The sequence below is a fragment of the Coptis chinensis genome, chromosome 4 (assembly GCF_015680905.1).
Source record: "Coptis chinensis isolate HL-2020 chromosome 4, ASM1568090v1, whole genome shotgun sequence".
NCBI lineage: Eukaryota > Viridiplantae > Streptophyta > Magnoliopsida > Ranunculales > Ranunculaceae > Coptis > Coptis chinensis.
Genome location: NC_141459.1, coordinates 86,052,593 through 86,064,567, shown reverse-complemented (window position 1 = coordinate 86,064,567; position 11,975 = coordinate 86,052,593). Strand labels below are relative to the sequence as shown.

At 36.9% G+C, this 11,975-nt stretch overlaps 1 protein-coding gene across 1 annotated transcript; it reads right to left on the bottom strand.

Annotated features, from left to right (window-relative positions):
- Positions 1-3,123: 3,123 nt before the first annotated feature.
- LOC147505323 (conserved oligomeric Golgi complex component-related / COG complex component-like protein) lies at positions 3,124-9,123 on the bottom strand. Its single transcript, XM_086557907.1, has 12 exons — positions 8,884-9,123; positions 8,666-8,818; positions 8,448-8,596; positions 7,468-7,545; positions 7,243-7,336; positions 6,980-7,054; positions 6,484-6,780; positions 5,430-5,497; positions 5,301-5,355; positions 4,288-4,426; positions 3,945-4,129; positions 3,124-3,850 (listed from the first exon to the last, which is right to left on the bottom strand). The coding sequence occupies exons 1-12, from the start codon at positions 9,001-9,003 to the stop codon at positions 3,548-3,550; spliced, it is 1,716 nt and encodes a 571-aa protein (XP_086414033.1). The 5' UTR covers positions 9,004-9,123; the 3' UTR covers positions 3,124-3,547.
- Positions 9,124-11,975: the final 2,852 nt, after the last annotated feature.

The following is an 11,975-nucleotide window of genomic DNA, read 5'->3' as shown; positions in this document are numbered from 1 at the left end:
AGAGGCTGGGGTTGCGAGTTATGTTTCTCTGTATGGGTTTCGCGAGTTCTGTAAAAGTGTGTTGGATGTGTGAGTACCCTCTATGGACGCACAGTCCTGATTATATAGAGGCAAGGTCGGTCACAACAATTGGTTTCCAAAACAGATAAGGAAGAGAAACCAACTTTGAGTAGAACACCAAAAGTTGCTACTGAAGCAAAAACAAGTTTAGGCAATTGGGCAAGCCACTACCCACACACAGTAAGCCCAAGCCCCACTCGGTCTTGGGCGATGACGCTGGCTTTAATAACTTTAGTGAGTCCTCCCTCCTAACACAAAAGCATTTGTACCCTAAGGGCACGCCCTTATGGTAGAGAAATTCCTCATATACTTCACTTGCTAGTGGTGGATAATCAATGTGGGACTATTTTCTATGCACTAAAGTGGAGAGAACACTCTTTGTTCATCTCCTCCACTTTGCATACACACTCTTAGTTATTTGAAATACAAGAGATTCCAATAATAGTTGTATGTAAATAGCAACTAGAGTAAACCAGAAGGAACAGTAGACGAACAGTGAACAACCAAGGCGTCGATAAGACTATCCTTAAAGAAAGATTTCGCCCCTTCCACTGGTGCAGAAATGCTACAATGGCGTCTTCTCTTCACAGGATTCAATTGTTACAAAAGGCTGGTTTTGCACTAATCAGACTTCTCTCTAGAACGGCGTAATAACTCTCTCTGGCAGCTGACAGTAAGAAGAGAAGGAGAAGCTTGGGTTTTGTTTGTGGGAGATCTATTTCTATTAGTGTTTTTGATCTGGACGCACAATCCTGGTTATATTGAGAGTCACACTCGGTTTCCAGAAACATAATAGAAAACCTACTGGAAAATAGAAATCCGAAACTTACTCCAAAAGCAAAACAAGTTTAGGCAATAGCCAAGCCACTACCCACTAACAAGATTAGTGGTGGCTAGGCAATGTGGGACTATCTTCCAAGCATAAAATGGAGAGAACACTCAAAGTTCTCCACCTCCACTTTGCTCACTCTTAAGTAGATTAAAATACAACAAAGAGATTTCAACAATCCCCCACTATTTCAAAATACTTATAGTCTCCCACTATTTTGGAATAGGATATTACAAAAGAAAGGGTTTACGAAATGCCAGAGAAAAACAAAATTACAATGCCTAAAATACTGGTGCCTTTCGGGCTTGAACCAATCATAGGGTAACATGTCTTTTCTCACGTGATAGCGGTAAATTAAAAAAATCTGTGAACCAACTTCCTGTCAAGGTAGTGGCAATAATAGTTTTGATTAAAGTACGTGTATACACAGTACTCCTCTAAATTCAGATATAATATATAGATAGATAATAATATCTCTCATCTTCACTTATTTGCTCTCTGTTATTATAGTGTTCATGTTGATGTCCCAGAACATTTTTTTTTTTTTACTTAATATAGTCCTACTTATAATGGTATTCATCTGATAAAATAGGATGCTTGCTTGTACACATTATGAGGCTTATTGGACTATATTTACCTATATTCAACATCACCCCAGGTCAATCCGTGATGATTGTTTGGATTTGCAACAGGAGTCGATCTTTTCTTTATATAGTATAAAGTCTTGCTCTCAGGTAACTCATATCCACCCATTTCATAGAACCTCTGTGTACCCGCCCTTATCGGAGCATGTTTGTACAGACTATTGGTTATTATATACTCACCAACCTCATACCTATCCTGGGCTATGTATTTTTCGAACAGTGGAACATCCATCTCTTGCTTGCTACATGTTGCTTCAAATCCTGCCCTGTGGTATTTTATGGCACCCCATGACAGACCCTTAATATATGATGTGTCCCAGCTGCCCAAAGATTTTCCATCAAATGTTACAAACAGATGAGATCCAACCCTAGACAGTGATATCTCATAACAGTACCTGTTGTAACTTCCATAGTCGTGTGTTGCTATATTGGAGTCCAATCTATAACTGCTGTTATAAGACGGGGTGAAAAAGGGGCAAGCAGTATTTATTCCATTCAAGTAGTTATCATACGAATGCTCTCCAGAGCAATATACAAACACTTTGGTATACAAATCTCTATCCTTAGGTCCTTGGTAAATATATGTACCTGCTTCAAAGGAAGCTGTTTTCTTGAAGTCACAGGACCAAATCTGATGCATGCGGGTAGACTTATTCCCTCTTCCATTACCCACAGTTATCACAGCACTGTTAAGTATAGGATTCCTCTTGAAGTCAGGCACATATGTGGCCTGAATGATAGCATATCTGTGAAGATGATTATCCGTTGATGCTCCTGTAACTGGACTTCTGAAAGTAGATGCCATTGTATTCTCAATCTGAACTTCCAACGAGTTTATCAAGCTGAACGCAGTTGCGAAATCTCAATTTAAGGGAAGATGTTGGAATCAGTAAATTTAAGGGAAGCTGTTGGAAGTTATTTATTTAGCAAGTTAAGATATATTAGTAATAAACCTGGATTAGGAATCCATTGTTTTCAGAAATAGCATAAGCTATATATATGGGAGCCAAGGGACGTATGATACAAGAAGAGAGATGTATTGATTAGAGTCAATGGTGAGGCAAAAATAAAAAGAGAGTATGCTAGTTAGAGAAGTCATCGGCAGTATGAAGACGTCCATATGTATAATAAGTCACTCAAGGTTTGTTTTGCTCAAGTTAAGTTTGATTATTAATAAAAGGTATATTCTTTGCTTCCTTGTTTAATATATGCTCTTCTTCTCAACGGGATTTGGTTTTCCAAAATTGTGAGTTTTTTAATCTGAACACAAGTTTTGATTCTACACAAGTTGAAACAAGAGGAATGGTGACTACTTAACGAAGCTCCATATAACTGGCTTCAAGAGGGGGAAACAGATTTCTGATAACTCTGGGTAGACTTATTCCCTCTTCCATTATACACTTTTGGGAATGCTTCTAAGGTGGGCTAGGTCGATCGTTTTAACTTTTCAAAAAATGAAATTGCCAACAATGTATCAAGAGTTTTACCCAAAAAACAAAGTATCAAGAGTGTATATGTTTTTCTTGACAGACTCTGAGTTCATTCTGGAAGTACAGGAGAAAAGCGCATGGCTAACTAAAAGTACACGGATGAAGCATATGCATATGCATTGCCAATTTGCCACTATTACACAAGTATACAAGTTCATTACTTTCTTGTAACTCAAAAATATAGACCTGTGCCGTCACAGTGTAAACACTAATATGTTAAAGAACAAAAATCCATGGATCGGGTCTAAATTTTGGGTTTTCATTTAGACAAACCAATTCAACTGAAAATCACATTCGGAAATGGTTGTCTTGAGACAATATGGTGTTGTGATACTATCATCAACCCCCTCCACAATAATGAGGTGTTGCCATAATAGAGGTCAACCCATTTAAATCCCCAACCACACAATGATAAATTCGTGGAAGGAACAAGGGATTGCAGAACTTTCTTGACGCTTCATGGGCTTTACTCGGAATTTGGCTCGATATACAATACTATAACATTGCGAATCAATCTTGATAGATTAGGATTTCGTATCTCGTTCTTCATTTGTTTGTGCAGTAGAGTCCTGCATAATGCTGTCTGGACTGGGGGTCCCCACTTGTTCGGCAGGAGGAGAGCTCCCATTATCCATCGTCGTCGCATCTCCCCCATTTTCAATAATATGCCTCTCCTCTGCACTATCAGCTCGTTTTGGAAGTTCTTTTGCAGGAGAGACAGCCAACAGTCGAGCAACACCATTGAATGAACTCTGCAAGTCCGTAATCAAGGTGGCTCCACCAGGATAACAACGGCCAAAGCATGTGGTGCAATGTGGACAGACAACCTAGACATGGTATACAAAGAGACAGATTAATGGCTAACTATATAGGCACTAACTGCGATCATGATTGTTCAAGACAAGTCACATGAACTCTCACCTCAATGAATGCTCGGCAAAGCGAGAGAAAAAGAACAGACTCATTCGGTCGAAGCATCCTAGTTGCATTATATCTCAACAAAGAATCCGAAACAGCTTGCAATCCTTTGACGACTTCTTGAGCCAAAACGTGTTTCAAGCTCAAGGGTGCGCAAGGCCGTAGTTCATTCATAGCTGCTGACACACCTGAAACCAGGAAAAACAAATTATAAGAGCTCACTCGCACAAAGGAAAGGTTGCAAAAGAAAAATTACTACACAGAGCTATTGCTTTTCCAGCCTAGCTTAAGAATACAAGTCCAAGGAAGTGGTATGCCATCCAGGACGGCACCACTGAAAACTCACCATTAACAAAAACAGCAAGAGGTGGGTGTTCCATCAAGGAAGACGGTGGAGTGACGTCCTCCTGACTTTCATCAGTTGAGCCGTTGGCTGGAAAGCCAACAGCTGGTAGTGGGACCCAACGATACGAATCTAAGACTATCTGATGGAAGATGGAACAAAAATCACAACATATCAATCACCAAAAAGTAACAGAGGATATCTACTTTAGCTAAATACCATTGAGAGTTTTATGCACAGAATAAAGAAAGGGGGTGCAACTGCACCTGTGATCAATTTGCTGGTGATGCATTAGTAAGAAACATAAGATGTGGGCGAGCAATATAAGGCCCCCTTAAGGGGTACACTAGTGGTGAAGAGGTCTCCCTCAGTGTAAAGGAAATTTCGGAAGAACTGGAAGAACAAAAACTTAAGGTGTGTGAGTGGCGAGTAGGGCATAAGCTCTCATACCAAATTCATTTTCAAAATGAAAACAAAAACTAAACTTGGGAGCACCCAACTTAAACCAATTGGTGATGAGTAGAGAGAACCAAGAACTATAATGCAAGGCTTTAAACATCCCCATGTGGGACTATACTAAACTTCCAGACACCCCCTCACATGTGGCTTTACTTGAGTCTAACACCAGGACAGCTGGACAACACACTTGGGTGACGGGGAGTAAATGGGGCCAACCACAATAGCCTGTTCTGATACCATCTTAAACTTTGGAGCATCCAACTCAAAACCAATTGGTGGCGAGTGGGAGGCCCAAGAACTTTTACACTATACTGCCAGGTGTTAAACATCCCATGTGGAAATACACTAAACTTCTCAGCACAAACGCAGACAACATCAGCACACGAATTAAATGAGCTAATCCAAGTGCATCTCGAATAATCATCAGTAAAGGTGACTTAAAACTTTCATCAAATACTAGTAAAGAAAATATTTAACCACTGATAGGTAAAAAAAAAAAAAAAAAATTCATCATCAGAAGTATATGTAATAGTGTTGAGTCCCAGTTCCACGAATACCTGAAAATTCTCAACTGCTGTACACATATTCTTCGAGAATAGGTTATGTACTGCACTGAAACAGGACCATATCTAGTCAATTACAATCACCAGAGGCTGAAGAGTTCACAGAAATAAAATTTCACTTACTCTTCAAACAGTGGTGGAAGCAAGCCTCGAAAGTCTAATCCAACAGAACCAAGACCCATGGCACAATACTGTCAGGCACACAGTAAAGAGGTGGTTGTCAGCTTCTGCATGCAACAAAATGTGCTGCAATCGTCACTAAATGCATTTTTAGCTATTACAACCATACAAGTATTACTAGACAGCACATAACAAATCTGTATCACAAAGAGAGAGAGAAACAACATATAGCACAATAGCGGCTGTTTATGCAACATCAAAAGGAAATAGCAGTGCCATTACCCAAAATCACACTTCCCCTTAATGAGATCGACAGTACAAGTAGATAATACATAATGCAGAAAAATGGCGAATTTATGTAATCTAAGACTCTAAGAGAAGAATTTTCAAAGACTAAGTCCCATAGCTAGTCGTGTGCAACTAGTCATCCTAATAGTTATGTTGCAGAATTGAGTTTAAAGCTTTCCATAATCAACACAAATGTGTGATATGCATAACTTCTGTTCTCTTTTAAAGCTTCATGTTCTTCTTTCAGTTGGTTCTTTATTTTGAATTCCAAAGCCTCCGCTTTGAAGCTGCCTATCTATCTGTCCAACCATTTTCACTTTCTTTGGCCCATTTAGTCATACAAATTTATACACACATCTATTTACAAGTTTCTTCATGATGTCAAATGTGTCAATGATAGCATATATATATGACATGATTTGCAGGGCCACGACTTGTACATTGCAACTTAAATCAAAATTTTGACTAACGACAAGATCATGTCATGTGGCATTCTACCATGTTCATGACGTCATATGGCTTGCTCAAATATAATGTGTTTAGATTTTCAATCCACAAGCCAGATTCAATAGAATGGTATAGAGAGCTCTCCAGAATTCTTTCAAATGACCAAATTCAAATTTTTTAGTACAACTATTCAAATAACAGGTACCAGCATCACTGTCATAGCTAGGCTTCTAGAGAATTGAGAAAAAAAGTCAATACCAATGGCTGAAAACAAATATGCAACACACACACAGAAAAATAATTTTGATGGAAAATTTCTCACCATGCACTGATCTAAGATATTGGATAATGATCCACCTTCAGTAATCTTGGGCAGCATTACTTTCAAAGTTTTTAGATGAGAGGTAATTTGGTGCATAGCCCAGCTAAATAGGAGTCCACCATCGTAATTTTCTTCACTTCTAGATGTATCATCAGCATAAATGGCTCTATATTGACTAACAACATCAAATAGATGCATTCTATAACAGTTCACCATTCCTTTCAAGTAATCGTAAACATTTCTTTGGTCCAAGTCATCCAGAAGACCTACAAGCCATGCCTCTCTGCATCTTAAAAACTGTGGCCAGTAAGAGAATTTGTTTAGAAACAGAACTAGCATGTACATAACCACTATAATTATTCCAAAAAGTGTATCATAAATTGTTAAGTAAAGGCTCGAAATGTCTATCTTAGTAAAGTTTCCTATTATCATCCAGAACGATGACTAATCAATAAAGTCAAATGCAGAAGAACTCAAAAAGATGTACCATATATACCTGTAAGCGCATTTCAGACTCACCAAATACTCCTATGCGGCGTATATATCCAATAATCCGTAGACATTCTGGCAACTACACGAAAACAGAGACACATGAACATTCCTTCACAATAACACAGAAAATTCATCCACTAGCACATGATTGTTCAACCTATGTTACCTAACATATCACCTTTTAAGCTAGGAGAAGACGATAATGGGCAGACGTTATACTATCGTCTTTTCTTTCTCCTAGTTGGGGAGGGGGGAGCGAATACATACCTGAATATTTGACCGAAGTTTCTGAAGAAGCTGAGAAAGAAGAGATTGGGTCATCTGCCTAACCTCTGCTGCTAATGCTTGAATGACTGGTAGTCTTGGAGCCAAGAGGGAGAGAATTTACAAAAAAAAAAAAAAAAACTATGGTAAGCACTAAGCATCATAACAGTTATTACTACTTCAAAGTATGTCTCTGCAATAAGTAACATAACAACTATAAATACTTACTTCGGATGCATTGTCGACAGTTTACCAACAAATGCTTCTAAATCAAGCGCTTCGTCATAATTTCCATTCCTTACACAACTACAGCATAGAAATATTTCACAAACCATGAGTATGATAACCATGGATTTTCAGTTCTTCGAATAATATATATACTGCTCCATAATGTTAATAAAGTAATAAACAGAATATCAACAACAAAAATATCTTTACATTTATCCTTCTCATAAGATGCACAAACCTAGAGATGCATCTATCCATTTTAATTATTTATTTTCCTTTTTCACTTCAGATCTAGTGTCCTCTGATGCTCCCGTTCATATAGTTCATCTAAGAGACAAAATTCGTAGGATAGAGCCTTCTCAGGACTAGTATTATTGGGAGAGTGGCATCTGACCACCAATTTTGTGAGTATTCATATTCAGAAAATTGTAAAGTATCAATTCAAGAGCCACTCTCAAAGTTACACCAACAAAAGAAAATTATCATAGATCAGAAACATGTATCATACCCCATATTCCATGATCCCTAACCTTGTTATGAGCTATTAAATGAGAGAGATCTTCTTCAGAGATAACCTAAAAGACCCTAAGTATTCCACGAGCCTCAACTTTGTTATGTACAGTTAAAAGCAATGGATTGTGCTCTTTAAAGCAAAAAAGGGAGTCTTATTTTTCTAACAATCTAAAAGCTTTTTATAACAGCACTGAGAACCAGACCCCTCCTCTACAATGAATAAAACTTAATACATACTCATAAAACACAAATGTATATTTATCTTGGGTGCATCTCTAACTGCTTGGCATTAAGATTCTAACAGGCTGGAAACAATGGAATAAACTCAATAAAGAAACTAGAAACTTTTCAAATATTAATTCAGACAAGGGCATTAGAATTTACCGCCTGATAACAAAACTATAGTATTAGTTCTATTAGTCTCAGTGTGCATGAAACAATATTCAGTCAATGCATCAAAAACATACGTGTCCATAAGCTGAGGAATTTCCAGTAAGTCAAGCAAAGTACTGTGATTAGCAAGCAGTGTCTGATTAAGCTTCCTCTTCTCCAAAATTTGTTGAGCAGAATCAATAAACTCAGTGCAACCAGATGTTAGCTTCGGTATCTCAGATATCTGCCACCAAATAAATTCCATTAAAAACAACGCATGAAATGTATTAAAAATGAACAATGTAATATATACCATAGAGTCAAGGTGTTTATCGACAGAAGAAACTTCTTCTCGTATCGAAACAAGAGCTTCAGATGCCGAAATGAAAGCGCGGTAATTCCCAACAGCAACTTCTTGCATTTGCCTTGTTATTCTCTCTGCATCCACTCGTAACAGCTCTGGTTCCTATAAAAAATAATAATAATATATAAATAAATAGAGTGGGATCTGATTGATTAATTAAAAATTACCTTGTGAAGACGGTCTAGAGTGAAGGAAAGAAGTTCGGAAACGTATGGCTGTTGAGACATTGATGCGAGTGGGAGAACATTTGTTGTTGTTGAATCTGATTCTTGATTGGGTGAATTCATTTTTGACAGATTTTGTAGTTTTGAGGATTTGTAAAATTTAATGCATTGGTGAAGAAGAAGAAGAAGGAGAGATCTGAAGACTGGAATGTGGGGAAAAAAATGAAAATGTATCAGATCAGAAATATGATTTGGGCTTGGACTTGAAGTCCGAAACTAAAGCCCATGAAAACTTAGATTGAATTTCCTTTCCAAATCCTCGAATCTTGTGCTAATTATATCGATTTCGATATTGTTGTCGTTGGTGATCTTTTTATGTTTTGGAGTAGAAGTTTAATTGTGAGTGCTTCTTCAATGTGCATCACAATATCACATTGAGTAGACTCAATGAGCACAATTTGTTGCCTTTGATTTAAAAATAGATGGATTTGTTGCCTTTGATTTAAATAGATGGACTTGATGATCATAGCATGATCACGCCAATTTTATCGAAAAATTTGAAATCCCGATATAAATTTTTTCATAATCTAAAATATTAAATAACTCATCATTGTAAACATGAATGAGATCATAATCTAAATATTTATCTAACTCATTCTTTTATATGAGATTAGTAGTATGCAATTGAAATCGGATTTGGGATTCGATTTCGGGTTTTTTAGCCATTTTAACGGGTTTAGGGCTAAATTATCGAGTCGGTCCGGATTTAGAGAGTGTGACCAAACCCTATCCTATGTATTTCGGTTTTCAGGTTTGGGTTTTGTCGGATTCGAGCAGGATTCGGTGTGGGTATTTTGTTCGGGTTTTGGGCGGATTTCGGGTTTCGGGCAAGATGGACATCCCTATCATATAGTAATATGCATAGTACAAAATGCCGCAATATATCTCGATATTTATCATTTTTTCAGCTACCCGGCATCAAAACATTGAAAGATATATACCCTGGTATGGAAAACGCACTTTACCGATTATGTATCACGATATTTCTCGATAATTTGTTTTTTCGATCAAAATATCATAATAAAATAGCCGCACATAACCCATCTTCTTCCTCACTCTTCCCCTCTGCCTCTAGTCCTCTACCTTTAAACCAACATATCCTAAAGAGCTCCACCATTATATGGAGCTACATGTTGATAAGTGAATATTTATCTAAACTCAAAACCATTCGAAATCCGAACTGCAAATAGGAAGATTGAAAGCATATCTATATCTACAAAAAGAATACCCAATGAGATGATCTCTATGAGCAAGAAAATTTTGCCTTTGCGAAATTGAAATTGCAATCTAGTTTTCACACCTCTTTTTATTTTTTTCCCAAAGTCCAAAAACAAATATCATCCTTCATTTTTATATATGTATTACATTCTTCTGCTATGTTGTTCATTTCTTCATCACTCAGTTCAAGTTTTTATGGGTAGAAGAGCTAATGGGTATCTAGAAGACTAGAACTAATGCATGATCGAACAATGACTCATATTGGTTTGTTAATTGATAAGTCAGTTTGTTCACTTTGTTGGTATTAATTTCCTTTCTATTCTCTTAATTTCTTTGAGTTTCAGACTGTATATACACATTATGTGCTTTAGTTTGAATTTGCAGATTATTAAGTTATTAACTGTCAATTTGTGCTTTGTCCTCCATCAAAAGTACTTATTAGATTGGAATGATATGAGTTCAGTATCTCATCTGTGATAAATAGGACCACCGACTAGTCGTAAAACTATAAAATCCTAAATATTAATGTTAACACTAATACGTAATCTTACCGTTCTTACGTTTAAATCAATTTTTCTTACTCTCAAAACATAATCATGCAATATAATGAGTAAGGATTCGTTCCATTCTTAACTCTCTAGACTTAAATCGAATTCAACTAATCAAACCCAAAAGGAACAATGGTGAGAGTAATGATTTGATGTGAAATTTTTATACTACCATTCTCAATACAAGAACAATAATAAGAACAAGACATAATTAAATTAAACTGAAATTAAAACTAATTTAGAACTAAGATTGTGAATAACTAATTATGAATTTAAGACAACTAAATCCAAATAAGAATTTAAGCAATAATCTAAATTGAAATGAAGAACTAATACTTTATTCTAAAAATTAAATATGATTCTAAATTAACTAATTGAATGAATGTAAAAAAAACTAGATCTAGATCTAGAAACTAATCTAGATCTATCTTTTTCTAACCTTAAACTCCATTAACATTAGCTTCCTAACCTAACTACCATTAACAAAGAGTCAAACTTTTGTTTTTATACTTTCAGATCCAAAAATCGTGCATGGGCTTGGAGCCATATTTTGGGCCGGAAAATCGGGCCCAAAACCCAATTTCTTTAGTCCAAAATGGGCTCTTCAGCTGTAGTTGGCTTCGACAGATGTTTTGTCCACTTTTGCTCCTCTGATTGGGCTAAGACTTGGACCATTGGAAAGCTCTTTCCGAGCCGGTCGTTTTGACATAAGATACTCCCAATTCCGAGGTTTGAGTCCAAAGATACGCCCGGGAAGTTCTCACGACTTGTCTTGTTGTTTTACGCCCGTTGACTTTTTCAGCTTTTGACCGAGCTTTACAAAGGCTTTGTCTCCTTGAATCTTGGCCTTTATTCACAGAACTCCTTAGCAACTGACCTTTGCTCCTTTATCTCGCTAAAGTGACACATTTCTGCACATAAGGGAGTTTGAAGCCTGAAATGCATAAAAACACGTAATCAGTATTAACTCTTAATTATTACTCACATAATTGGTCTAAAAGTATGATGGTTAAGGGGTTAAAACTACAGTTTTGGGCTCTTATCAAACCACCCTCAAACAGCATTTTGCTTGTCCTCAAGCAAAGATGAGAAATTAGAATAAGTGACCAAAAATGGAGTTTTATCTACTCTCGTTTCGCTGAGTGCGATTGCATTGACCATATGCAACAAGGCCTTAAACCACTAGGAATTCCCTAGTGGACGAGTTATAGCCTCGTGAGAGTTTTCCAGTGAAGGTACTCACAAACTTTATCTATACTACAACGACTA